The 27974-nt window shown below is 44.0% G+C and overlaps 2 protein-coding genes across 9 annotated transcripts in view; both read left to right on the top strand.

The window, feature by feature from the left end:
• The window catches only part of MARK1 (microtubule affinity regulating kinase 1), a 68324-nt gene extending 49430 nt beyond the window's left edge, over positions 1–18894 (top strand). For 2 of the 7 annotated variants that reach the window (XM_068153512.1, XM_068153518.1), the window contains 9 exons: positions 691–790; positions 1393–1505; positions 3266–3440; positions 5322–5515; positions 7565–7665; positions 9486–9647; positions 10432–10686; positions 14412–14456; positions 16569–18894. In XM_068153512.1, the coding sequence (XP_068009613.1) occupies positions 691–790; positions 1393–1505; positions 3266–3440; positions 5322–5515; positions 7565–7665; positions 9486–9647; positions 10432–10686; positions 14412–14456; positions 16569–16923 (1500 nt within the window). In that variant the 3' untranslated portion in view covers positions 16924–18894. The remainder of the gene's footprint in view (positions 1–690; positions 791–1392; positions 1506–3265; positions 3441–5321; positions 5516–7564; positions 7666–9485; positions 9648–10431; positions 10687–14411; positions 14457–16568) is intronic. The other 5 variants (XM_068153513.1, XM_068153514.1, XM_068153515.1 and 2 more) reach the window with 5 other exon arrangements.
• A 3049-nt stretch (positions 18895–21943) lies between these two features.
• CUNH1orf115 (chromosome unknown C1orf115 homolog) lies at positions 21944–26656 on the top strand. 2 transcript variants are annotated; one of them, XR_010989207.1, is made up of 3 exons: positions 21944–22486; positions 22672–22782; positions 24820–24901. XR_010989207.1 is itself a non-coding variant. In XM_068153519.1 (2 exons), exons 1-2 carry the CDS (start codon positions 22196–22198, stop codon positions 24937–24939), a joined length of 411 nt encoding a protein of 136 aa, XP_068009620.1. In that variant the 5' UTR covers positions 21960–22195; the 3' UTR covers positions 24940–26656. The 2 variants fall into 2 exon arrangements, 1 of the variants encoding a protein (XP_068009620.1); XM_068153519.1 differs by lacking the exon at positions 22672–22782 and having other exon boundaries at positions 21960–22486; positions 24820–26656.
• Positions 26657–27974: the final 1318 nt, after the last annotated feature.

The following is a 27974-nucleotide window of genomic DNA, read 5'->3' on the forward strand; positions in this document are numbered from 1 at the left end:
TAGTATTGTAGTAGTTTAGTAACATCTAGGCTGGGGAAGGACTTCTCAGGATGTCAGGTAGAGATAGGACTAGGGGAAATGGAATGAAGCTGGAGGTGGGGAGATTCAGGCTAGATGTGAGGAGGAGGTTCTTTACCATGAGAGTGGTGAAGCCCTGGAATGGGTTGTCCAGGGAGGTAGTCGAGGCACCGTCCCTGGGGGTGTTTAAGCCCAGGCTGGATGAGGCTCTGGCCAGCCTGATCTAGTGTGGGGTGTCCCTGCCCATGGCAGGAGGGTTGGAACTAGATGATCCTTGTGGTCCCTTCCAACCCTGAATGATACTATGATACTACGATCTTAAGGTTAGGGCATGAATGAATGTCAGTTACTCAACCAGTTGGGATGAAGAGATGGTGGAAGAGAAGGGTACAAAATGACATAGTTGTTGGTGTTGAAACTGCAGGGGTTTTTCTCTCAGTCCTTTTTATGGTATTTTGAGCAGGAGGATTGTGTTACAGCATGCAAATAATGAGCTAATGGGAAAAAAAAAAGGATGTAAAATATAAAAGAGGACACTAAGATGGAGAAAGGGTGAAGAAAAGAGCACCATTCAGATTATTAATTTTGATTGCTTTGGCCCAGACCAGCTGGCATGGATTTTATCAGGTGTGGCAAATGACACATTGACCTCAAGCTCATCTCTTTCCTTAGCAAATTATGAAGGATCGATGGATGAATGTTGGCCATGAAGAAGAAGAACTGAAGCCATATACTGAGCCTGAACCAGATTTTAATGACACCAAGAGAATAGGTAAGGCTTTTTCACAAGGATACTGCATCTGATGTACATAGGGAATTTTCTGTTGTGCATCAAACGAAACTCTCTTATTGGAGAGGCAAACTCGTTGCACAACTGAAATGGTTTAAATTTTTTGCATTATTTAAAGGGAAAATTTCATTACAGTACTGTTCTTGTAACTACTTTTGTGATTTGACTGAGCTGGCATGAATCCACAGGCACAGCAAGAGACAAATAAGTTTAGAGAATCCAAGAGGCAGAGGGAAGCGGATTTTGTGCTGAGGGTAGTGGGTTTTATCCGTGGTCAGAGAAAGATACTGTGTTTGCCCTGTAGCTTGTTGTAGCTTCTACTTGTCAGTGATTTAAGTGTTTGGTGAGTAACATTTGATGTTGAATTATGTTGAATGACCTAGTTGAGAGTTTTCCAGAAGAAAACAACAATGAAAGAGAGGAGCTGTAGCCTGTTAGATTTTTCACACCAACGATGATAGCAGTTGAGTTGAAGCCCAGTTATCTCATCAATTATGAGGATTTTTCTTTTACTTCCATTGTTAAGTTGCCATGAAACCCAAACATTTACTCTACTAATGTATCTTGCTCTTCTTGCTTTGTAGACATCATGGTCACAATGGGCTTTTCAAGAGAAGAAATCCATGAATCCTTAGTAAACCAAAAGTACGATGAAGTCATGGCTACTTACCTGCTTCTAGGTAGAAAACCACCTGAAGTAAGTGCTGGCTAATTTGTCTTCTGTTTTGACCTTGATGTTTTTTACCAAGTATTCTTTAACATCATCAGGGAGGTCATTCTGCCCCTGTACACTGCACTGGTTAGGCTGCACCTCGAGTACTGTGTCCAGTTCTGGGCCCCTCAGTTTAGGAAGGAGGTTGACTTGCTGGAACGAGTCCAGAGAAGAGCAACGGAGTTGGTGAGGGGTTTGGAACACAAGCCCTATGAGGAAAGACTGAGGGAGCTGGGGTTGTTTAGCCTGGAGAAGAGGAGGCTCAGGGGTGACCTTATTACTCTCTACAACTACCTGAAGGGAGGTTGTAGACAGGCAGAGGTTGGTCTCTTCTCCCAGGCAGCCAGCACCAGAACAAGAGGACACAGTCTCAGGCTGCGCCAGGGGAGGTTTAGGTTGGATGTTAGGCAGAAGTTCTATACAGAGAGAGTGATTGCCCATTGGAATGGGCTGCCCGGGGAGGTGGTGGAGTTGCTATCATTGGAGGTGTTCAGGAGGAGACTTCATGGGGTGCTTGGTGCTATGGGTTAGTTGTGTAGGTGGGTTGGATTGGTTGATGGGTTGGACACGATGATCTTGAAGGTCTCTTCCAACCTGGTTTATTCTATTCTATGTAATCTTTTGAGGGGGAAAAAAAGCCCTGATTGATAACTTAATAATGTCTTTCCCTTGTCATGTCTCATCTTGAATGTCTTTACAGTTGTTGTATGCAGAAGTAGATTGAATACATTATCTTCACATTTGCTTGTAAATATGTCAAACTGCTTTTTAAAGAAGCTGGCTGTCAATCTGAAGTGGCATGGCTTCTGAGTGCTGAGGCTGCTTCCTGTTAATGTGTTTACAGTTAAAATATGAATTAATTTGACTAGAGCCATTATTCTTCTTACTACCAAGATGTGACATCTGTTGCTTCTCAGAAATGTGCTCATCCCTTCTCACTCATGTTCTATTATTTAATAAATAATTGCATGGCATTCATTAATAAATTTGTGGTAGAAACATCTTTTGGCTCTTTGTAGCTAGAGGCATCTGTAGATCTTTAGGGACCACAGAGATTTTCAAGCAATCAAGCTGACCTTAAGGCTTTCTTCTTGGAAGAATATTTTTCTTGCTTCTTCATTGACCTTCCTTCACTTCCAAGATAGTGTGGATCTGATATGTGCACCCTTGAGTGCATTTTCCCACAACATCTCTGAACCAGAATTCCCTTGTGAGGGCAGAGCATGGAGGGAATCTGTCTAAATGATGTTGAGTCAAACTTCTTGGAAAGGGATATTTTGCCTTTTCAACTTGTTACTTGCAACTTATGCTTCTTAGATACAAACCAGTTGCTGTGTTGAAGGCCATAAAGAATCCTTGAATCCAAAATACTTCCTTTTTAGCCCTTCTGACTCAATCTGATGTATTCTGAAATTGTGCTGAAGCTGTAAGTGCTTTTTAAGCTTAAAATAAAGGCAGAGAAAGCCATTCTTTGGCTTCAGTTTTAAAATAGCAGAGTTTTTGTCACTCTCAATGTTCTTCTAATTCTATTTTGAGCATTCATTAACTTCTTAGCTTAACCTGTGTGTTTTTCAAGCACATTAAACACAGAGTAATCACTTCATCTTGAAGAAAATTAATCTCTGAATGCAATTTTAAACTAGACAATAAATACCTTTGAGAACTCTTGGCTTTATTATGCCATAAATGTACCAGGACTGTTGAATTTTGGTTTATGCTTTGAAAAATGAATGTTTTTCTTACAGTTTGAAGGTGGTGAGTCCTTGTCCAGCAGCAACTTGGGCCAAAGGTCTCGTCCTAGCAGCGACCTCAACAACAGTTCCGTGCAGTCTCCCGCTCACCTGAAGGTCCAGCGGAGTATCTCAACTAATCAGAAACAGCGGCGGTTCAGTGATCATGGTGGGGATGACATTCCAACAAGTAAAGTAACACACACAATTTAAGTCTAAATGTGCAGTGTTTTGTGAACCTAGGAGGTCCACCACTCTGTGCATTTGTTGTGTACCTCGTCACGCTCCACTGTGATGCTTTTCTTTGTATGAGTGCTTCTACGGTAAATCTGGGTCAATGCAATTTGCAGATTCAATTATTTTTGCCTTAGTTGACTCATTTAGCACTTGGGGATGTTTCCTCTTTAGGAATTAGCAAGTGCAGGGTCCTGCATCTGGGTCGAGGCAATCCCAGGCACAAATACAGGCTGGGCAATGACTGGCTGGAAAGTAGCCCTGAGGAGAGAGACTTGGGGGTGCTGATGGACAAAAAGCTCAACATGAGCTCTCAGTGTGCACTTGCAGCCCGCAAAGTCAATCAGATCCTGGACTGCATCAGGAGAAGTGTGGCCAGCAGGTCGAGGGAGGTGATCCTCCCCCTCTACTCAGCCCTGGTGAGACCCCACCTGGAGTACTGTATCCAGTTCTGGAGCCCCTATTACAAGAGGGATGTGGAGGTGCTGGAGCATGTCCAGAGAAGGGCCGCAAGGATGATCAGAGGTCTGGAGCACCTCTCCTATGAGGACAGACTGAAGGAGTTGGGGCTGTTCAGTCTGCAGAAGAGAAGGCTCCGAGGTGACCTCATTGTGGCCTTCCAGTATCTGAAGGGGGCCTACAGGAAGGCTGGGGAAGGACTTTTCAGGATCTCAGGTAGTGATAGGACTAGGGGGAATGGAATGAAGCTGGAGGTGGGGAGATTCAGGCTAGATGTGAGGAGGAGGTTCTTCACCATGAGAGTGGTGAGACCCTGGAATGTGTTGTCCAGGGAGGTGGTTGAGGCCCCATCCCTGGGGGTGTTTAAGAGCAGGCTGGATGAGGCTCTGGCCAGGCTGATCTAGTGTAGGGTGTCCCTGCCCATGGCAGGGGGGTTGGAACTAGATGATCCTTGTGGTCCCTTCCAACCCTGAATGAAACTATGAAACTATGAGTTAATAGCAAAATATTGAACTCAAAGGAAGGAAAACATCGTGTTTGTTAGTATGTCTGGACTTGGGGCCAAATTGTTTGTTTCCAACAGACACAACAGTTTTATCAGGTGAAAGTGGTTGCATCAAAGAGGAGTGCATATTGAACACATTAAATGAAAGACACTGGAATCATCTGCCAAGGGAAGTAAGGGGATCTGCTACATTGGACAGTTTTAAGACTCAGCTTGACAGGGTGCTGGGCCATCTCATTTCAACTACACTATTCCCTAGAAAGGTTGGACCACATGATCCTTGGGGTCCCTTCCAACCTGGCATTCTGTGACTGGGAATGTCACTTGATGTGTTTTTTATTTCAAGGGATTGTAAACTTCTACTGATGAAGGATTTGCCCCAAGGTATTTTAAAGAATGATGAGGGAGAAAGAATTGTACCTTTTCCAAGCATAAACAAAGCAGTTCTCGAGTTTTCAGGGGGGGCCAAGGATCTTTCAGCAGTCTTCAGAGGAAAAGTTATGCGGCAGAAAATCCTATAATAAAAACAATTTGAAGAGTCTCTGCCAAGTCCTTTTTTCTTCCTGTAGTACTGCACAAATTTCATGGCTTTAAAATCAGAATGAAAATACTTTTCTGTATTTTATTTATTGATCCAAAATGGGAACTAATTCTGAATTGCAAATGGGTAATGAAAATAATGTGGGTAAAGAGAATGTAGGCTGTCAAAACTCCATTTACTAGGTCGGTATATGTGCTGAGCTGGCAGTTGAGGTTGTTGAAATGCCTCTTTTTTTGGGTCTTGGGGGGATCTATATTTAGACTATTTTGGCCAAGAAGAAAACACAGTGATTATTTTTAGGTATTTATTGGTATACTGTTTTTATTTGGCAGTTGGTCCCTCGATTCCTCCCGCTGTGTCATACACAAAAAGGGCTCAGGCAAACAGCGTGGAGAGTGAACAGAAAGAGGACTGGGACAAGGATGTCTCGCGCAAACTTAGCGGCACTACCGTGGGATCCAAAGGGGAGATGGCTGCAAGTCCGCTTGTGGGTCCAGAAAGGAAGAAACCAAGTGCAGTTACCAGTGTGAGTCTGTGTGCTTCTGGCTTGTTATATTTATTTTCTTCTATTTAAAATCTGCAGCATAAGGTTACTGTAGACATAAAGGTTACTGAGTAAGCCACTAAGTCTATTTTTGGTAACTTTTACTGGCAAGCAGAAATGGGTTACAGTGAATGTCTATTAAAATAAACCTCATCCTTCTCCTTCCTCCCCCCAACTTTACTTTTTCTAACACTAACATAACAGTAAGCAGCAGGAGAATGTCTGCACTTGGGCAAACTGACGCTCTCTCAAGACAAATAGTGGCTATTTGAGGAAAGCCAATGTGGAGTGCCCTTCTACTGGTTTCTAATGCTTGTGTATCTACAAGGAAGCCAAGAGACTTCCTGAATTGGAGATTTCATCTGGTTCCCTCCTGAACTTTTTTCCTCTGTACATTTGTCTGTTTAGCTTTCTGAAACTACTTTACTGGGCCCTCAGAAATGGGGTGAGGTGAGGGGGAACAACCCACTTGTTCCATAGCGTGCGTGCCTGTTGATGTTATGAGTTACAACCTGATTCTTGGTTCTGTGCTGTTGTGATACCATTTGTAGGTTTGTCAATTTTTACCCTATTACTGCCTCAGACATGTTTTTTTCACAGGTAGAAGAGTCTGTCTTTAATAATGTGAAAGCATCCACTTCCTTGTGGGAGTTCATGTGCAATAGTATCAGTGTTTTGGATACAGAATGAAAAAATGTTGGATAACGTTTAAAAAGCTGCTTAAGAGCAACAGTTGGTGTGAAGAGCAGCAACAAACAACAACAAAGAAATACTCAGGAATCATAATTTTAAGCTTTAAGTATACTTTTTGCTATTTAAGAGACCCTCTGTATTCAATATGAAAATTGTGGCCATCTAGGAGTACAGTAGGTGGGCAGCAGGAATTCTCAGTGTCCTACAGGGTGCTGTGTGCAGCAGTGTTACACATTTCTGCTAGAATTCTCTTAAAATAGGCTGAAGAACATTTAACTATTAATATTCTGCAGTCTGTCTGCAATACATCTGCAGATACTTCAGACTTTTTTTTTTTCTCCCATTTTTAAATAGCTTTTTTACCCCCCCATAAAGAGTCTTTGAAGTTGTGGCCATGTGGGTTTCATGCAGGAACTCTGAGTCTTCAAAAAATGAGATCTTGTATCTGAGCTTTTCTAACGCTTCAGTGCCCCAAAGTTGATTACAGTCATGTGTGGTACAAGCTGATAGGTCTAAAGCATGCATTTCACAGTATCGCAGTATGGCCAAGGTTGGAAGAGACCTCGAGGATCATCAAGTCCAACCTGTCACCACAGACCTCAGGACTAGACCATGGCACCAAATGCCACGTCCAATCCACTCTTGAACACCTCAAGGCATGGTGACTCCACCACCTCCCTGGGCAGCACATTCCAATGGCTAATGACTCTCTCAGTGAAGAACTTTCTCCTCACCTCCAGCCTAAACTTCCCCTGGCGCAGCTTGAGACTGTGTCCCCTTGTTCTGGTGCTGGTTGCCTCGGAGAAGAGACCAACCCCCACCTGGCTACAACCACCCTTCAGGTAGTTGCAGACAGCAAGAAGGTCTCCCCTGAGCCTCCTTTTCTCCAGGCTAAACAATCCCAGCTCTCTCAGCCTCTCCTTGTAGGGCTTGTGCTCAAGGCCTCTCCCCAGCCTTGTTGCCCTTCTCTAGACACATTCAAGTGTCTCAATGTCCTTCTTAAACTGAGTGGCCCAGAACTGGACTGGATTCTGTTTTCTTTTAGCATGCTTTCAGTGCTACAGAAAAGAGATGGTCTATTGAAGAAAAAAAAGTAGCTGTGGTATAAATTATTTGTGTGAAAAGGTTCATCTGGTACCATTTGAAGACTTACATACTATTATTTTTGGCTGATGCATGTCTTATTTAGTAATTTGAAGACTTATTATTAGGTGTATTAAGAATATACATAAATGTTTTAAACTGGTTTGGTTTGCTTTCCAGGTTTGTATTTCTGTACACCATAATATACAGTAGAAGAAAGTATTTAATTTAATGGTAGTCTTCATTTTCTTCTAGAATAATGTGTTTTCTGGCAGTGGAATGACCAGGAGGAACACTTATGTTTGTGAACGTTCTTCAGATCGCTATTCTGCAATCCAGAATGGGAAGGACAACAGGTATTCCTCCACTCCCCTTATTCATTTGGGCGCAAGAGCTGAGACACAGAAACATCAGGATATGCAATTAATCAATACCACTATGAAGCATGGTTGAAGAACATCAAGTTTGCATGGTTTTGTCTTGTCTTCCACCCCTGTTTCTGTGTTTGGGATGAAATGTGTTGACCTGCCTCTGCCTCTTTTTACGGGAGCATATTTATTACCATGGGTTGTCTTCCAACACTGAGTGAAGTAAGTGTGCTGACAGCTAAGTAGGCAGCTCTTCTGTGGAGAACTCCAGATAGATTGCCTTAACACTGTAGCCTTTTTCACTTGTCCTGGCAATCACTCAAAGCTGGAATTGTTAAGACTTGTTGATCCTTTTTGGATCAACAGAATAGAGTAGAATTAACTAGGTTGGAAAAGACCTTTGAGATCATTGAGTCCAACTTATCATCCAACACTATCTCATCAACTGAACCATGACACCAAGCACCCCATCCAGTCTCTTCCTAAGCACCTCCAGTGATGGTGACTCCACCTCCTCCCTGGGCAGCACATTCCAATGGCCAATCTCTCTTTCTATGAAGAACTTCCTAACATCCAGCCTAAACCTCCCCTGGTGCAGCTTGAGACTGTGTCCTCTTGTTCTGGTGCTGGGTGCCTGGGAGAAGAGACCAACCCCCACCTGGCTACAACCTCCCTTCAGGTAGTTGTAGACAGCAATAAGGTCTCCCCTGAGCCTCCTCTTCTGCAGGCCAAGCAACCTCAGCTCCCTCAGCCTGTCCTCATAGGGCTTGTGCTCCAGACCCCTCCCCAGCTTTGTTGCCCTTCTCTGGACACCTTCCAGCAACTCAACGTCTTTCCTAAACTGAGGGGCCCAGAACTGGACACAGGACTCGAGGTGTGGCCTAACCAGTGCTGAGCACAGGGCAGAATGACTTCCCTGCTCCTGCTGGCCACACTATTCCTGATACAGGCCAGGATGGCCTGTAGTATTCAAAAGGCAGGCAACACTAAATCCCTGTTCCTTTCATGAGTGCAGTGAATATGCTCAGCATATTCTGAAATATGACAGAGAGCAATTATCTTACAAGCTGTACATTTGCCTATCCTACAGAGTGGTGAGGCTGAGCATCTTGAATCATTGGATTCTTTATTATTATCCAAAAGCTTTACCACTTTGGGACTTCTGTGTCTAGCACATTATTAATGCAGATTTCATTTTACATTTGTAGAGGCTTAAGTAATTTGACTTCTGTTTTAAAAACTAATAACCCAATGGTTTTGCTGCTACTTTCACCTACTCTTTACCTCTTCAGAAATAAAAGTACCTGTAGAAGAAGCTGTATTTAGAAAGTGTTGGCTCAGCCTAGCAGTGGCTGGGATAGTCCAGAGGAGAAGATGCAGTCACTTCCAAGTGATAATGTGGCAGGAGATCCTGATGGTTTAAGTGAAAATAAGTGTATTCACTTAACAAAAGGAGGCTCTTATTTATCCCACCTCTTTAAGTCTTTTGCAAATCTCTCTTTCATCATTTTTTATAATTGCCATGTACTCTTTCTAGTCCTTTTTTTCATGTGTGTATGCTTTGATCTTGGGAGGAATGAAAGGCCTAATTTCACATATATGGGTGAACATCATTTTCTCAGCATTAAGTATTCTTTAGCTAACTAAGGCTGTGTGGCCACTTCATCTTCTGGTTACTTAAAGAGCATTTGCTGTGCTCAAAAAGGAAAAATAGTTGTTCTTTCCCCAGTTTTCTGTGGAGTTTGACACTAACCTTTCTTTTCCCTTCTCATCTCTCTGTCCCTCCTGCCTCGCTGCCGTGGTAAAAGCCTAACAGAAATGTCTGCAAGTAGCACATCTTCTGCAGGCTCTGCAGTAGCTTCTGCTGTATCAACACGGCCTCGACATCAAAAGTCCATGTCTGCCTCTGGTCATCCTATAAAAGTTACACTGCCAACCATCAAAGATGGCACCGAAGCTTACCGACCAAGGTAATAAATTGGTCATCATTTCCTTGACGCTGTGCACTTGAAAAATGCTGCTGGTCAGTTCACAGAATACTTCAGTGTCCTTGTAATCTATTCAAAACCGTTGTGGTGCATTCTATTTCAAGACAGTAGCTTGCTCAAACAGAGTGGGTATTGCAGATGGTTTCAGCCTGATTTTGTTCGTCACGCATGTTTATATACAGTTGAAGAAGTTCCTTGACTGCCTCCTTCTGGAAACTTGTGGAAAAGTTGAGCAGTTAAAAATGTAACTAATTAGGCAGCACTGTACAGCACAGGCCAGTGTAAATTCAAGTGAAACCCTGCAGTTTTAGCCGCCTGGTTTTGTAGATTGATGGAGTCATTTCTGTCTGAAAGCTCCGTAGTATAGCTGCTCTTGCTCTTAACAGCCCTGATAGCTTTATATGTTTACTTGTGGCAGGTGAGTACTCAAGAAACCACTGCTAAGTTTTTTTTGAGTGCTGGTGTGTTAAAGGTGTTGATGATGAACACAGTCCTCTGAAAGCAGGCTTTTGGACCTTTTTCCTGTTATCTGTGTGTATTTACTTTTTACTTAAGGCAATTTGATTTTTACAACGAAAACATCTGTTGGTCACTCCTAAATACGAATCATGAAAGCCAATCAGCAGCAGACTGAGGATTTGAAACATCAAGAGCAGGCTTTTGCTTGGGGTCGTTTGGGTGTGGGGTGTTTTTTTCTCCCCTATCTTTAAAAATTTGTTGTGTAGGAGCATAGTCTTTCTCTTTATTTATGCTTCTGTTTTCCCAGCAGTGCAACTCAAAGAGTGCCTGCTGCTTCCCCATCTGCTCATAGTATTAGCACTACCACTCCAGACCGAACCCGCTTTCCTCGGGGGAGTTCAAGTCGAAGCACTTTCCATGGTGAGCAGCTAAGGGAGCGGCGTAATGCCACTTACAATGGACCGCCCGCCTCACCATCACACGAAACCGGTGCTTTTGCACATGCTAGAAGAGGGACATCAACTGGTATAATAAGCAAGATAACTTCCAAGTTTGTTCGCAGGTTAGTACCTCGATTTTTTTAAGGGGAAAAAAAAAAACACCAAAAAACCAGGCACAGCCATAACCAGGGCCATCCTTGGGCATGTGCCAGTGTAAGCCTGAAGTAAATGTAAATGTAGTTAGAATGCTGCTTGTTTTGTGTGTTCCTTGCAGAACCTGCCTTGTTTTACTTGTGTGTGTGTGTGTGTGTGTGTGTTCTAACCATATGTTTAACTGTTCTGCTTCTTTATCTTAGAGGAGCGAGAGAATGCTACTTCAAGGGTTTTTTTGCTCATGCTTTACAGCTCAAATATAAAGATGTAAGAGTTAAGTTAAAATCATAGTATCATAGTACCAGTCAGGGTTGGACAGGACCACAAGGATCATCTAGTTCCAACACCCCACACTAGATCAGCCTGGCCACAGCCTCATTCAGCCTGGGCTTAAACACCCCCAGGGATGGGGCCTCAACCACCTCCCTGGACAACCCATTCCAGGGCTTCACCACTCTCATGGGGAAGAACTTCCTCCTCACATCCAGCCTGAATCTCCCCACCTCCAGCTTCATTCCATTCCCCCTAGTCCTATCTCTACCTGAGATCCTGAGAAGTCCTTCCCCAGCCTTCTTGTAGGCCCCTTTCAGATACTGAAAGGCCACAATTAGGTCACCTCGGAGCCTTCTCTTCTGCAGACTGAACAGCCCCAACTCCTGCAGATTAAAGTGACTTAAATAATGACTCACTTTTAACAACACTTCACTTTCTTAACTGTGTGCAGTTTGTTGCAGGGGTTGCATTTTTAATTGTACTGCTGTGCACAGAGAGAACAGATATTAACACATTGTCTCAGGGAATTCTAAAACTCTGTGAATAAATGAGAAGCTTAGAAGGGAGCAGGAGTCTAGATGTCTGGAATAGCTCTTATTTCAGCATCATGCAGCTTCTGCATCATGTTACCAGCTTCTTCAAGTGCAAGTTCAGGGTTCTGAAAGAAGAAAACCCACACATCCTGGACCTGCATTCATTCCTGTGATGATGCTAACAGTCCCGTGAGGAGAGGTGCTGGGAAAGCTTTTGAAATACACTGTGTGATTTCAAGAGGACTGTTCACTTAGCACTCACAGAGGCTTTCCTGAAAGGGGACTTAATTTTCAGTTTGCCTCTTTCAGTATTCAGTATTCCTAAGGTTGGAAGGGACCTCAAAGATCATCGAGTCCAACCTGTCACCACAGACCTCATGACTAGAGTAGGGAGGACACTACTGCCCACTGCAGGCTTTGAACTCACAACCTTCCCATTAAGGGTCTGATGCACTCTTCTGACAGTGCTTTACCTAGAATTCTTAAGCCCACTTCTGGATGTGTCCATACTGCATTATTGTCTGTTTTATAACAGAATTAAGTCTTGGGAACCCCTATTTCCTTTGTAGAATCATGCTGTTCCATACTGAGTTCTGTAGGTTTTATGTTGAAAACAAAATTCAAAGCCAGAATAAGTAGCAATTGCAAGTAAGGAAAAACACTGAATTGTGTAAGGTGGTACTACAAAGGAAAAGAAGAGAGAAAGCTAGAAATGTAGTGATAAGAAGAATAATAATAAACCAGGTTGGAAGAGACCTTCAAGATCATCGTGTCCAACCCACCCAAACAACTAACCCATGGCACCAAGCACCCCATCAAGTCTCCTCCTGAACACCTCCAGTGACGGTGACTCTACCACCTCCCCAGGCAGCCCATTCCAATGGGCAATCACTCTCTCTGTATAGAACTTCTTCCTGACATCCAGCCTAAACATCCCCTGGTGTTCTTCCTAAAATCATAGAATCATAGAATCAATAAGGTTGGAAAAGACCTCAGAGATCATCAAGTCCAACCTGTTACCCAGCATCTCATGACTAACTAAACCATGGCTGGAAGTGCCACATCCAGTCCCCTCTTGAGCACCTCCAGGGATGGCGACTCCACCACCTCCCTGGACGAAATGGATTTAAGCTGATCAGAGTGTGTGCCTCAGTAATACCTCTTATGACCTAAAAGAAACAATCAAATATGTGGATGATTTTCTTTTTTCAGAAACCTGAAGATACAGCACTATGATCCTCCATTATTGGTACCTCCAGCACTTGCATAGTTGGGGAAACAGTTTGTTCTCTGTATTCCAAAAGGAAAGGAGGTTCCAGTGAAGTTAATCCACTGTGGTGTCAGTATAGACTTCCAAAAGGGCAAGAAAGGTGTATTGTGTTAGGTAACTAACCAATTTCGAGAGCCCAGGCTGGTTTGTTCTGTTGGTGGTTTGTTGGTTGTATTTATTTTGCTTGGTTGGTCTGGGTGTTTCTGCATTATAGCTCATTGTTAATTGCAAGGAGTGGTATCTTTAATTTTCTTTGAAGAGTCAAATCAAAGAATTAGTACTTTCATGATGTTAAACTGCAGTAGCAAAATAAGATTATAGACTATGCATTTAGAGTTAACATTGTGTAGTAATGTCTTAAAAATGGTCTTTACTATACAACACTTTTGTACAACTTTCTGTTATGTTTTACTCTGCTAATTGTCCTCTACTGAAGGCCTTTTTGGGGGGTTGTGGCTGGAGGTTAGCTATTGATGTTGTGTCTTGGTTTTGTGTTTGGGTTTTGTTTCTCTCTTTTGTTGTAAAACTTTGGATTGTCTGAGATGATATGGGTTGGAGGAGGGGATTGTTGTTTTAGCTGGATTACATTAACTGCATGCCTTTAACTTCTGTGCTATTCAGGAAGTAATGGTTTAAAGCATACTTTGACTGGAAGGTGTCATGAAAGACTTTTTTTTTTTGCTTGGTGGGGTTTTTTTGGCAAAGATAAATGCCTTACCTGGTAAGTATATAAAGTAAATGCACAATGAGAATGCTTAATGAGTAGGGTGTTGAAGTGTTTTGTGTCAATGGCTTATGCCAAGTGATACTTCTCCAATGTTAGTATTTGTGTTTGGAAGGTATTAATCAGCTAATTGAAATTTAGTGTTAAAATGTGTGTACAGCAACACTAGGAACATACCTAGGTGGCTTATACAGTCTATGGATATCTTTCAAGTTGCTTCAGACTGAAGAGGCATAATGCAAAGCAGTTACTTGGTGAACTACAGCTCTAATTCAACAAAGTATAAAAGATATCTTTGACCTCGAGCTCATTGGTGATTTTGCCAAAGTCAGTGTAACAGCTGATTTTGCTTCAAGTTAAGCAGATGTTGAAGTAACCTTTCTGAACCAGGCTCCAAACAGTTGGCCTTGCAAACTCTTAGGCATGTCTTGCCTTTAATTCCTTGAGTGTGCATAAGCACAGACATGCACCTAAGTGCTTTCAGGACTGAGGTCTAAAGGCCTGGCCCAGAAGAGTGCAGAGGGGAGCCCAACTGGACCACCTTGATTGACTTCTCCTCTGTGCGTGCTGGAATTATATGTGACCATTGCTCTGTCTGCAGTAGGCTGAGAACAATGTGTTAATTTTATCATCAATTAAAACAGAAACAACCAACAACAACAAATGCAACAACATTAAATAATTACTTGTCAGACCCTAAAGAAGTTATCATAAAGGGAAACTAAAACTTGCAGCTGTGGGGGAAAAAAGTACAGTATTAGGCTTGACATTATTATACTGGTTTCACTTTTTTTTCCTGTTCAGTAGCTATATAATATTGCTCTAGATGTAGGTTTTTCTTGACTTTTATTTTTCACCTTTATCATTGAATCTCAACCTTAACTTTGTTTTGAGGGATCCAAGTGAAGGCGAAGCCAGTGGCAGAACTGACACCTCAAGGTGAGGAGCCACTATTAATACTTCGCTCCTAGGTCTTTCGCATCGAGGGTTAAATGATTTCTTAAAGGTGTTAACCAGGTTGTAAAACAGAATAGTGCTTAAGTAACCTGCATTTCAAAAATGGTTCTGTTTTTCTTTGGGGGGGAGGGGGTTTTGGTGAGGTCCTTTATCCCTCGTTTTTCCTTTCTTGCGAAGTATTTAACATGAAACTTGATTTAAGCGTATTCCTTTGAATACTAAAGCCCCCCCCCCCCCCGCCCTGTAGGATCTAACCAACCATTTAGGCACTCAAAATCATGATCTGGCTTATAAACATTTAATGGTGTTTACTTTTGGTTTCAGTAGAAAATGTCTGTATGTGTCTGTGTGTCTATATGGCTATATTAAAGTTTGACTGCAGTTGCATACCGTGTCCGCTACTAAAGCTGCTGCTGGCGAAAAGTAAACACCTTACAGTCCCTGGGGAATGAATGTCACTTTGAGCAGCAAAATAAGTGACATTCAGCAAAAAGGGGGGGGGGGGACTGCTAAACCTTGAATTTCTATGGCAGCAGCAGTACATAAAGATAAGGGTGCTTTGTTAGTAGTCAAGCGTTCTTCCATATGCTCATTTTCCAGTATCTCTGCTCTCTTGCCATGTTTCAGCATTTGGTTCTGCATTTTCGGTGTGCTTAGCACAGCGCATAACTCTTTCTTTTTATGCTCTCTAATGAACAGGCATTGTAGCTTGCATTCTAAACTGGTCACTTACAGAAAGTATTGACTTGGTTTCCAAAACAGAAAGCCTTTATTAACAACAAAACCCAAACCAAACACATTTTTGACAGGATGCATTGTGTCGTTCACAACAGATTTTTATCCACACCAGCCCTTTGCAGTTAAAAAGCTATTCCCTGTCAAATTCTGGATGTGGAAAGGGAAAAGAGATTAATCAAAAGTTTAAATGCAATTAAGTGTGAAGTCGCTTTCAGCCCTCGCTTTCATCCTCTAACTTCTGCTTTTTGTCATCCTACAGTGTCTGTTTTGGGCTAAAAGTCATTTGAGATCTTATCCCTGCCATGCTCTATCCCTTACTATTGATATGGCTCTCTGGGGACCACACTAAGACTCAAACTGGAAATTCTTGTTTTGACTCCTCTCTGGACAGCAACACTTTATAGACCATCAAAATAAGAACAGCACCTTGCCCCAGTGACAGATGGGGAGGGCATCAGGCATCTTCAGTACCTGGGACAGGAACAGAAATAGCTGGCTGTGGCATGACTTTAAATTAATGAGTGCTGTTTCTCAAAATGCTTTCCACAATGGAAACAGTAATCTATTCAGTCAGGAAGCAGTAGAGTAAGAACACTGGAAACTTGTAAACATTTCAAGTCATTGTATCAACTGAAATACTTTGTGTCTACATACGGTTGTTCCCCGTGTGAAAAAGCTGCTGGCTGTGTAGTCAAACTGGTTGACAAACAAGCTGTTTGCTACCAAATTGCAGCACAAAATTCTACTTACATTAAATTAAATCACATTACTGTAAGGTCTGTTTACACAGAGAGAGGTCAAAAATATGTAATAAATGCAAAACAGGGGAAAGGTGGAAAAGAGAGGAGCAAATTAACTGAAGACTTGCGAATTGCAGGGTAGGGTTTCTTCTTCTGCCGCTTTTACAGTATGATTTTATGCTTCAGGACTGTCACTCAACTTCAGTTTTGTTGGTGTATGGCATGCTCCAGATCATGAAATCTGCAGAACTTCAGTCATGCTTTTACATAGATTCCACTTTCTTTGGAGCAGTATGGAGTAACATGTGTCTGCTGCAGTTACCATTGCACATGTTGTCATCAGAACGTTTTGGAGCAGGGGTTTCCAGACTTGCTTGGCTTGTGTACCACTACTGGGCACTGCTGCACCGGTGCTGGTTAACAGCTCCCAGTGCTGTGCAGGAGGTGGTGTGCAACTGTGCCAACACTGTCTGTCTACCTCCTTGAATAAGCTTGCATGTGACTAGCGGTGTGCCGAATGCAGTTTAGAAACCCCTGCTCAAAAACTGTACTTTTCCTCTACCTCTTGGCTATACTGCTTTTATTTTTTGACTGTTCTGTGTGTCGCTTCTTCCAGGAGCACTTCTGGGGAGCCAAAAGACAGAGAGAAAGAGGATAGCAAAGATTCAAAGCCACGCTCTTTGCGGTTCACGTGGAGTATGAAGACCACTAGTTCTATGGACCCAAACGATATGATGAGAGAGATTCGGAAAGTGTTAGATGCTAATAACTGTGATTATGAACAAAAAGAGAGGTTTTTGCTCTTCTGTGTTCATGGTGACGCACGACAAGACAGCCTTGTCCAGTGGGAGATGGAGGTCTGCAAACTGCCGCGGTTGTCGCTCAACGGAGTTCGCTTCAAGAGAATATCCGGGACTTCTATCGCGTTTAAGAACATTGCCTCCAAGATAGCAAACGAGCTTAAGCTGTAAAGAGAACCTAAATTCTTGGGGATCAGGGAAGATTCATACATGATCTACACTTTTGAATGTACTGGTTACGCCTAACGTGATTGGCCTGTGAAACTCCCCATGTAGAGATTTGCCCTTATTGCAATAAGGTTATACATAGTTATTCAGAATTGTAAAGTTAAATCCAGTATGACCTATATTAAATAACTGTAGCTAAAGAAGTTATGTTCACATGTACAGGTAAGTATATAGAGCATTCTGTTCATTTTATGTTCATAGAGTTGTATAATAAAAAGGAGAAAAAGAAAACAAACAAACCAACCAACAGATGACTGCTTCAATTCAGATCTTGTATAGTTGTCTAGATTTCTGCACAGAAATGTATGTTTGAGGCTTTGAGTTGGAAAAGTTCTTCCCTTACCATTGACATTTTTGGTGGGTTTTATAAAGTCTTACCTCTTGTCATGCGTTTTTTAAAAGGAAAAAAAGAAACACTTGTGTCCTTGAGTCAAAATGCACAAGAATAGTTTTCACAGCTGTAGCATGACCGTTTTTAGTTACTCAAAGATTGTTCACGATCCGAAGCGGAAGTCGATGAAGAATCGGCTTCCGTTCCACGCGAGACTGTTCCTGCTATAACCTTCGGCTCTCGTTGTTGGACAGCGTTTAGTTGGAGAGAAACAACCAACCAACCAACCAACCCACGGACGTGTTTACAGTGTTGGCACTTGCAGTTTGAAAACCTTTTTTGTTCTGCCTTGGGCCAGCTCAGAGCTGTTGGGAAACAGAGAAGCCAGGCCTAAGCGATGTTGTGTCTTGCAAGTTAGAGTGCTTACTCCCATGGCCCGTTAACAAATGTAGCACCGGCGCACGCGCGCGCGCGGGGAGGAGGACCGCTAATTCTTTCATTTGGACATCATGGTGTAAAATGTCACTTGTTTGCTGCCTTCAGGATACTATAAAATTCCATTTTATGGAAAAATATATTAATATTGGGACTGTTTAAAATAGCACAAGATAATCCGAAGTGTTGACCAATTGTATAAGTTAATAATACCACCTCAGGAATTAGCTTGGCTTTTGGAACGTGTGTGGTGTGTCGTCCCCCCTCTCCCCCCCCTCAAAAAAGAGTACATGCGATTCCACGTAATATTTTACAGCTAAACATACCTTGTTTATAATGATAAATTGTTGATTTATGCTTTTTGTGCTTGTACAGTTTGTTCCCATGTAACCCTGTTTGTGTTTAATATTTTACCAGATTTCTTGTATTTATTCCACATCATTATGCCTGTAACGTGCAGCTTTGTAATTAGGCACTCGCCTACGGACAAGAAGAGAAAAACAAACAAAACAAACAAACAAACAAAAGAACCCCACTTTTTTTTTTCTCTCCCCACCCCTCCTTCATAATTAATGATTATAAACTATGTAAAACCACTAGTTACTGGTACATTTTAATACTTGTTATTTTGTACTGAATTAACCATAGAGGTTGGTCGTGCAATGTTATTTAATGTCGTAATTACTGTAATATCAACGTATGGGCCCCATCTGCACACTCTTGTGAAGAATAGAAAAGTTCAGTAAGAAATTGTCACTTTAAAAGGAGATAAAAATAATAATAATAAAAAATGGAAAAAAAAAAAAAGCAAAAAAAAACCCAATAAAAAAAGCTGTGGTAAACTCTGTAACCCTAAGTTAGAAGGCTGTAAGTGTAGTAAATGTGCCATTCTCTGATGGCTTCTTGACTGAGATGGACTTTACATACTGTACTGTGATGTAGCTTTTCCTCTGTAACAGTTATGTTGGGAAATGGACGTGTATTGTTGCCTTAGAAAAAGGGTGGTGTTTGGAAAGAAAAGAACTTGTAGCCCCTTTTCCTTTTCCTTTATTTTGTTTTTTTTTTTTAATCTGATGTTCATGGAAACAAAATCTGATGCAAGTCATCTTGATTCACTGGTGCACTCTATTAAAACTTACTTGAACAGTTCTCATACTAAAAATCCTTGTTGTTTGCCCTTTATAAACAAAAAACCAACCCACAGTCATTACTGCAGGTAGCAAAATAGCCTCAAGGCGTACAGACTTTGATTTCACCTATGTGAAAATGCAGGGTTAGCACTGCCTTGGTTCCCTGCTCCTGCGCTGCCCAGAAAATATCAGTGGTTTAGCCAGGAGCTCTTCCAGAATTTCACCAAAAATTAGCCTTGGGGTGGGGGTTTTGTGTCTGCTCAATTTACCTGTGAATGGTCAGATAACCTTGAAAATATACCACTGGGACATAACCATGGTGTTGACCCCACAATCATGTGAACTTAATCATAGAACAGAAGCAAAACCTTTGCCTTTTCAGAAGGTTCAGGGGGAGGGGGGAAAAATATAGGTCATGCTGTGAGATGGTAGATTAAGTGCTTAGGAAGCTTCCCACTTTGCAGGTCATGTTTTTATACAGTTACTCCTGCCCTAGATTGTTGCTGGTTTACAGTCCATCATGTAACCGGAAGTGTATTAACCTTCCACAAAACACAGGTACTGGGTTGCAAATTCTAATTCCACTACCCCATGAAACACAGCACCACAGAGTGCCAGTTTAATGCTTCTATCTATGGACAGTTTGCAAATGGTGTTATTTCTAGTCCTTAGCAGCAGTGTGTCATTGCCCTAATTCCCAAGCCCTGCTGACCTCCTTCCTTCTTTTGTCTTGTTGGAAGATGAGCCTTAGACTATCCAGAGCAAATACATCACTGAGCACTTCAACAAGGGCACAATCCAAGTGCAAAAGGTGGAGCTGCACATAAAAGCCTCATTTGGCTTTCCAAATCTCATCTTCCTGGTGGGACTAAGATGGGAAGATACAAGGATTTATTTTTTCCCCATAACTGCTGTTTTTAGGGGCAAGCAGAGCATAGTTAGCATGGAGATCAGCAGGGCATCACCTGCTGAATCCCCAGTGCCTGGCGTTTGGGTCCCTCGAGCAGCCGCCTTGTTCTGTACCTGTCACTTGTAAAAATTACTCCTTGGGTATAAGCAGCATAAGAACATTTGGATCTGAAATGCAGTTTGACTTTCCCGTGGGAAGGGATCCGTGCAGCATTTTATCAGCACAGCTTTCACTTGAGCAATCTGAAAGACAACTTAAATGCCGCGTCGTGTTCTGCAGCTCCAGGAAGGAATGGGGATGTCTCAGATCTTCAGGGGGCTTAGGGATTCAACTATCTTCTTGGCAGCATTTCATGGGATGAGCAGTTAAGACTTCTGCATGGCTCTGCTGGTTTGGGTTGGGGTGGTTTTTTTGCTTTGGTTAAGGTATAGAGAGACTTCCAGATGTGCAGTCCAGTTCAAAGGATGAAAACGTACATAGGTCGGTGAAAGGGCTATCAACATTCACTCCAGCTTGAGAATGCTTCAGAACCAAGTGGTATCATTACTGCCATACGGTTAGGATAATGCTAAAATTCCATGGGCTGTTAAGACTGAGGCCTTTGATAGCCAGTGTTAAACACCTAAGAGGTGCCTTGGACCGCTTAATCTCAGAACATGTTGTTCTCCTGCCACCATGCTGATGGAGACAGCAAATCTCAGCTGAGAGATGTACAGTGGAGGTTTCCACAGCTGAACTCTGGGAAATGAAACAAACTTGGGATGTGCAAACCCAGCCTGTGGGGGAAAGCCTGCTCCTGAGAAGACAGGTTATCTTTCACTGTCTTTACACTTCCCCTTTAGGGGCAAAAAATATGTCCAGTAACAGATCTCCAAACAGAAAGCCTATATGTTAGCACTTTTCACAAGGCCCCACAAAAAAACAATGCTAAAAACACCAAACCCCAAACAGCCAAAACCACAACACAAAACATTTTCAAGGTTGCTTGAGCTTAACAAGATGAAAGATCATATTCAGCAGCTGCTAACAGATTTATTTCTTGATGATGCTTCTCACTCACCATGAAGCAATTACTTCACCCCTCGAACTGTCTATGAAAGTAGCACATTAAAATCCACAGCAATGTACCAGAGGATGGGAGCTCCCATCCCTAGCTGTTGCAGGCTCCCTGTCATGTGATTCTTGTTACTGGGGCAGGATCTACAGGTTCCTCTGTTCCACTGCCTCTGCAGTGTTGAGGATATACCAGCCCAGAGAGGTGGTGTTATCTCCTCTGGCGACTTTGAAAACTCACCTGGATGCATTTCTGTGCAACCTTACCTAGGTGAATCTGCTTTAACAGGGCAGTTGGACTAGATGATCTCCACAGGTCACTTCCAACCTCTACCATTCTGTGAAAAGACCTCAAAGATCATCAAGTCCAGTCGTCAAGCCACCCCTACCATGCTCACTAAACCATGTCCTAAGTGCCATGTCTACCATGTCTTTTGAACACCTCCATCACCCCCCTGGGCAGCCTGCTCCAATGCCTGACCACTCTTTCAGCAAAGAAACTTTTTCTAAGACCCAATCTAAACCTTCCCTGGCACACCCTGAGGCCACTCCTTGTCCTTTTACCTGTTACTGGAGAGAAGATATGCCACCTGGTTTAATAAATTACATCGATCCTCCGCAGACGTGTTGGCCTTTCTTGGACTACCCCAGCTGCATGAACATTTGAGCAGTACAGCTGTTACACTGCAGCCCACCGGGCTGCACAGACGCCTGGCTGTCGTCCCCCACTCAAATGCCTGGCCGAAAGCCGCTGGGAAACTGCCTCTAGAGATCTCGGTACTTCTTTCTCTTTGGACCGAAGTAGCAGAACTGAGCCCTGCACATTAGAGATGCTGCTCAGCCAAAGTTGTAGCAGGGCCATCGCTAGCAGAAGGAATTTGGCTTCTCCCACTGAAAAAGGAAAAAAACAAGCAGGGGGGAAATAGTGCAAAGAGAAGAATGTGATCTCCACAGCCAGCGCCGGGCACAAAGCTATCACAGGGCTTCACCCGTGTTCACCATGTGGAGGTCGAAACGGCCCGGGTGCCGTGCAAGACTTCCTCACTCCTCCGCTGCAAGAGGCGAGTCCTGCGCCTCCCTCAGCCGCCCCCCACTTGTCCAGCAAGACGAGGAGCGGTTTAAAGCGAGCAGCGGTTTATCTGCGGGGCCGGTTTCATCTCTCGCCCGGCTGCCCAAGGCCGGGTTCCGCGTCACGGTCCACAGGGCGGCCGGGGCCTGAGCGCCTCTTCCCGCAGCCGTCCCGCCCCGGGGAGGGGGCAGCGGCTGCCTCCGGCCACACCTGTGTCGCAGTAGCGACAGTGCAGGGCAAGGAGCGCCCGCGGGTCCGCGCTAGACGGGTTAGCGTCCGGCCGCACCATGACGGTGGGTGCGCGGCTGGGCGCCAAGGTGAGGGGCAGGTATTCCCGTCGCGGGCCCGGCGATGACCAGGTCTCCATCCTGCCCGGCGAGGAGGAGGAGGAGGAGGAGGCGGTGGCTGGGTGCAGCGCGGGGACCCCGCGACCGACGGCGCTAGAAAAGAAGGAGGAGGAGGGCACTGGCTCCAGGAAAGTGCGCTTCGCCGTCCTGCCGGACTCCTACGAACCGTTGCGTCCGCCGCGGTCCGCCGGCAAGCGACCCTACGGGAAGCGGCTGAAGAAGTACGGCAAGGTGAGGCGGGCAGAGTGCTCCGGGGCTGACCGCGGGCGGGCAGCAGGACTCCGCGGGCACCGGGGGCTCGACACCGACTTTTCTGAGGGGCTCTGGGAAGTGCCCCTTGCCTGCAGGCATTTCAGGCACCAGCGCTTAGCTCCGAGGATGGGGTCAGCCCACTGGCTTGCGCTTGGTCTTACCAGGAAGGAGCCGGTCCTGCTGGGGAAGGCACGACACTGACCCTCGCCTGGATCAAAGAGTAGAAAATCTGCCGGTTCGGAGTGAAAATGACACTAAGCTGATCCATGTGACGGGTACTTGGCCTTTCTTTGTTCTGCATTTCCCTCGGCGTCATTGTTTTGACACCATTCCTTAAAACCACTACTTCCAGTTAATTGGCTTTTTGTTTTCTCCTTCTACTCAAGTGACCGAAAGAAAGGGCAATAAACATCCCTCCAGTACCTGAATCTGTCACTTTGCCTTATAGGTGTCCCCTGAAAAAAACACTGGTAGGAGTTAAAGAAAAAACCCACAACGTTGCGTAACAACTGTTTTGGATCAAAAGTGTTCTTTGTGGTTATCCCCAAGTCCTGCAGTCCGATGTTTTGGGTTGTTTTTTTTTCACCCCCTGAGGGGCAGGAGCCTTTGCTTACAAAAGTGCTGCATGGAAAAATTCGATTAGTTTTCTGAGGTTATTTTTACAGCAGTTAAATCCAGCTCTTATCTATCCTGGATATTTGTAACCAAGAAAGAGTTTCTGTGTTAGCAGGAAAAAACAGTCTGGTGTCAGGAGTCTTTTTTTTTTTCCACCTGAGAGATGACAGATGTCAGTAGGAGATGTGACTTTCTGCTGCATTCCTTTTAAAAAGGATAATATAGAGAATATATATATAATCTATATTATATATAGATATAGATAAGCTTGCAATGCTGCTCAGCTTGGCAAATTTATGTACTTCTGAGATTCACAGAATTTAGGGAAGGCAGCCTAGCCTTACAGACACTACCACGTCATAAACAGATGGACAGCTACATTCCTCTCTTTCCTGATGGATTTGATCCTTCAGATTTCTAACACTGTGAATTCCAAGCAGTGCATAATGCTGCTGGTGGTGCTACTGCTGTGTGTGCTGTTGGTGTAAAGGCGCTGATAGAAGTCTTTAGAGCACAGACCAGTTCTCGGATGCTGCCTGCTCCCTTTTGTGTCGCTCAGACTGCCAGTTTGGTTAGGGCAGGGAAGAGCAACTTGTGAGTGTGTTGGTGAGGTGAGGGTAGGGAAGTCACACACAGTGCAGGAGGGAGGGAAAAACTTGTGATATAGTAGGGCAGGAACAGATGTGGGAAGGGAAGGCCCTGCGTCTCCTTCTCCTCAGTTCTCAGGCTCCATCCGCAGTCTTGAGCTGCCTTTTTATTTTGCCATCTTAACTCCCTTCCAGTAAGTTTCCATAGCAGTAAATACAGCAAAATTCAGCTATGCAGTGTCACCGTGACAGCTGAAGGTTCTCACCTGCCGGTATGACTTTAATCCAGCCTTAAGAAATCCCAGGCATATAAGAGATGTTGGCTGGATTTCACCAATTTAACAGTATATCCTCTAGTTTCAGTGTTTTCCATATTACAAGAGCAAATTTTCATCTACTGACATGCAACCCTAAAGTGTAACAACAGTCAGTTCTATATTGCTCCCAAACTGACCACACTGGATTTAATTCCCCAGTCCTGACCAGCCATATGAGCAAAAACTATCAAGAGCGAAACTGAAATGAGATTAAGGCTTGTGGTCTTTTGTTCAAAAAATCTGTAGCCAGTTATCTCTAATGTGGTACACAGATGAACTCTTCAACTTGTACAGACACAAAAGGGGGTCAAAACATTCTTACTTTGGTTGTTAAAAGTCTTGTTTTGACCGAAAGCAATGACATTTCCACAAGAGCAGTCTCAGCGATTTACTGCCTTCTTGTTCGGCAGCACTTTCAACATCTTATTACCAACATACTGTGGTGGGTTGGTACCCCCCACACACACACTTAGAACTGCCACACACACACTTAGAACATGCCTGGGTGGGAAACACATTTTGTGCTACAAAACTAGGTGCAAAATGTAGACTAATTTTATTCTTGAATAGAAGCCCATGTGAAAGCCTGGCTTCCTGTGGAGGCTGCATCCGTTCGGTCTAACTGTACTCGGTGAGTGTGTAGTTCTGTGTAAAAATAGATGGCAAGATGGTGTTCCATGCTCGAGCCCTCATCAGCTGTGGGGAAAGGTTCAGTTTCCTAGAGTTGGTGCCCCTGGCTGTTGGAGTGATTTTGTGTGGTGTTGCCTATCACCTCTCCTGTGTCTCCCTGCAGAACGTCGGCAAAGCTCTGCAGAAGGGATGTCGCTACTTGGTGGTCGGCCTGCAAGGATTAGCGACGGCCTATTCCGCTCCCTTCGGAGTGGCAACTCAGGTGGCATCCTTCATCCGCTAGAGCAGCTCCACGTGCCCCACCTGGGGAGGACCTGAGGCCGTTGCTGCTTTCTTAAGATAAGATAGGAGACTCACAGCCAAGAAACCTCCTGGACGACTAGTCCCAGCCTCGAGCTCCTGCACCAGCCTGTTCTGCAGGACTGACTGCTCCGCTCTCAGCTTCCAGTGCTTTATAAAATCACAGCAGGTTAAAGAAATGTAAAGATGAGGAAACAATCTTTGCCTAATCGACCTGAAGTTTGTTCTCAGGCATGAGCTGTTTTTCTAGAGCTCTGAGATATGTGTGGAAGGGAGCCAAAGATAGATGGAAAAGCAAGTAGATGAGGGAGTGAGAAGTGAAGGAAAATAGAGGATGGCGGGGGCAGCTGTGGAGGTGGAGATTTCAGTCTGCCTAGTGAGAGGAATTGTCCAAGCAGTGGAGGAAACAGATAACGTGGGATCAGGAAAAGGTAGTCTTTGGTTTTCTGAGGGTTTTCTTTTTGTTGCTTGTGTTTGTTGTTTTTTTTCTTTTTCCCTGGAGAGGGTTAGGGTTATGAGTACACTTAAAAATATACTGGGATATAAATGGACTGGAGTCTGAGACAGAGAAATTCGCTGCACCACAACTGTTCCTTTCAGACGCTGGACACGATGAGTCCTTAAGTCATAAGACTGATGTAAAAAGCCACAAGGAAAATGAGGTGCATTTATCTTCTTATGTTGGGGGCATTAAAGGTTCACTGTGATTAGCATTTTAAGGCTTTTCCTCTGCTGCTGTGAAACCTGCAGATATTTCTTTTTGGGTTATTATTTGCTGAGAACAAAGTTTCTCTCTGACGTACCTGATTCTGGAAGCTCGGGAGCATAACACCACCCAGATCTGTGGTGTTCACCTGGAAGAAAAATGGATTGCTGGCTGCACCAAAACACACCTTTCATACAGCTTTTAGTGTAAGAATGTACAACTGCTCTGTGTGAGAATGAGGCCAAATAACCTCCCAGCTCCAACTTATGTGGGATTTGTAGCTAGAGGATGTCAGGCTGGATGTGAGGAGGAAGTTCTTCACCATGAGAGTGGTGAAGCCCTGGAATGAGTTGTCCAGGGAGGTGGTTGAGGCCCTGTCCCTGGAGGTGCTTAAAACCAAGCTGGATGAGGCTCTGGCCAGCCTGATCTAGTGTGGGGTGTCCCTGCCCATGGCAGGGGGGTTGGAACTGGATGATCCTTGTGGTCCCTTCCAACCCTGACTGATACTATGATACTATGAACATCAAGTGGCTCAGCTCAGCGGTGTGGATGGAGCAGCCTATGTGTCACACCTCCAGGGACACAGATCGTGTTTGATCACACAGGAACAAGTGGCTTTGTGGGTCTTCAAAATTCTGTGGGGTTTGGGTGTGTTTGGGTTGGTTGCTTTGTTGTGGGTTGGTTTTTTTTCCTATCAGTCTTTTGTGGCAGCTGTAAATGATTTCCCTGCTAGCACTTTCTCTGTATTATAGATCTTTCTAGTTTTTGATAGTGTTTTTGTAATCAAGTAGTTAAGACCTACCTGGAGGAAGGAGGGGGAGGGAGGGGAAATTCTGCTCATTCCCTGTCTTTGCCTCTTATTTTTTGAATGAAGGTGTTTGTGTGTCTTGGCAAACCACACTGTGTTTCTTTTACATGCAGCAAATGAAACAAAGGTGGGATTTTTTAACTACTCTTTTCTAACTGGACTGTAAATAAAAGTGAAGTGATCTGGGTTGTGTGTTTCACTTACATACATAAGTAAGCGCCCAAAGGAAGAGTTCTCGCAGCGGTGGCCCAAGCAGCAAGGGGAAGCTGCACTGTAAACTTCCCCATGTTGTGCCTGTGGCCTCAGCACTCCGCTAGAAGTTGTGGCTCAGACTACATGGAAACGCGCAGGAAAAGCAAGGTGTGGAGATGAGGTTGAAGAAGGTCTAAAGACACATGCATTAGGGTAGGAATAGCCACAAAAGGATTTTGCTCACTGATTTCATGCCTTTAGATTTTTTTCTGTAGAGCTTTCTTGTAGGGACAGACCTGCCCTTCTGATCTGCCCCTCTGCATTGAGAACAAGGCTGTCCTAACATCCCCATGCTACACCAGCCTGTTCATTTTGGGATTAACATCAAATTCTGTTGTAGTTTACAATTCACAGAATCATCAGAGCTGGTTTGATTGCTTGTTTTAATGACTAAAGCAATGCAGGGGGGAAATTGTGTCTCCATTTTTCAGGGTGAAATGAGTATTCACATGTTTGCCCACATGTCCCCTGAATAGAAAGGCTGTTCCATCATTGCAACACCCAGGGTCCAACTCATTCAGTGCAGAAGGCAAACATGAACTTTAGTTTGTGAACTACTTAGCACAATGGTTACCCCTGCCTGCTGACCTATGGTCTCTGCTCATCTGGTGCAGCTTCAAGGGAGTCACCTGGTTGCCATCCACACAGAACCTGTATGATACGTAAAGTATGTTTCTGTGTAAGCCTGAGGAAAGCTGGATGTGCATTGGCAAGCCAGCTTCTGCTAAATGGTGGATCTGAAATAGACCCAAAACAAAGAAAGAAAGAGGAGAGAGAGCAAGAAAAAAAAAAGCAGCAAGGAACCTGTTCTGTTGCTATAAACCAGCTGGTGATTCATACCAGACAATTCTCCGTCCTGGGAATTGACTGATGGTTCTCACTGAGCCTACCAAATATTGCTGCTTATCAGTTCTCCTTGAGCAGTAATTCACTCTCCTGGTGGAGACAATTTATGAGGCCAAGCCTTGGCCTGGGGGTTTCCTGCACTCTTCACCAGCCCTGCTCATACAGCAGTGTCTAGAAAGTGTCTTAGTCTCAGGGGTGAGGTTCATTTTTCAGCAGGGTGAACAGCACAGGGCTTTGGCTCCTGTCAGTCATGGTGGCAGCCCTGCTCTCCTAGGCCTGGCTTAGCTATGATGCAAATAGGTGGGACAGGGCAGATCCTGCAGTACTTAAAGATACCTTGGTGACAAAAGAGATGAGGAAATAGTCCCTAAATCAGTATCAGGTGGCAGGTCATCCTGCTCAGCTG

The sequence above is a fragment of the Melanerpes formicivorus genome, unplaced genomic scaffold (assembly GCF_026170545.1).
Source record: "Melanerpes formicivorus ecotype bairdi unplaced genomic scaffold, bMelFor1.0.p_v2 SCAF_26, whole genome shotgun sequence".
Classification (NCBI taxonomy): Eukaryota; Metazoa; Chordata; class Aves; order Piciformes; family Picidae; genus Melanerpes; species Melanerpes formicivorus.

Excerpts from the sequence above, each read along its gene's own strand:
- CUNH1orf115 (XM_068153519.1), top strand. The coding sequence starts at position 22,196 with ATGACGGTGGGTGCGCGGCTGGGCGCCAAGGTGAGGGGCAGGTATTCC. Across the intron at positions 22,487-24,819 it reads GGCTGAAGAAGTACGGCAAG|AACGTCGGCAAAGCTCTGCA; the intron begins GTGAGGCGGGCA and ends GTCTCCCTGCAG.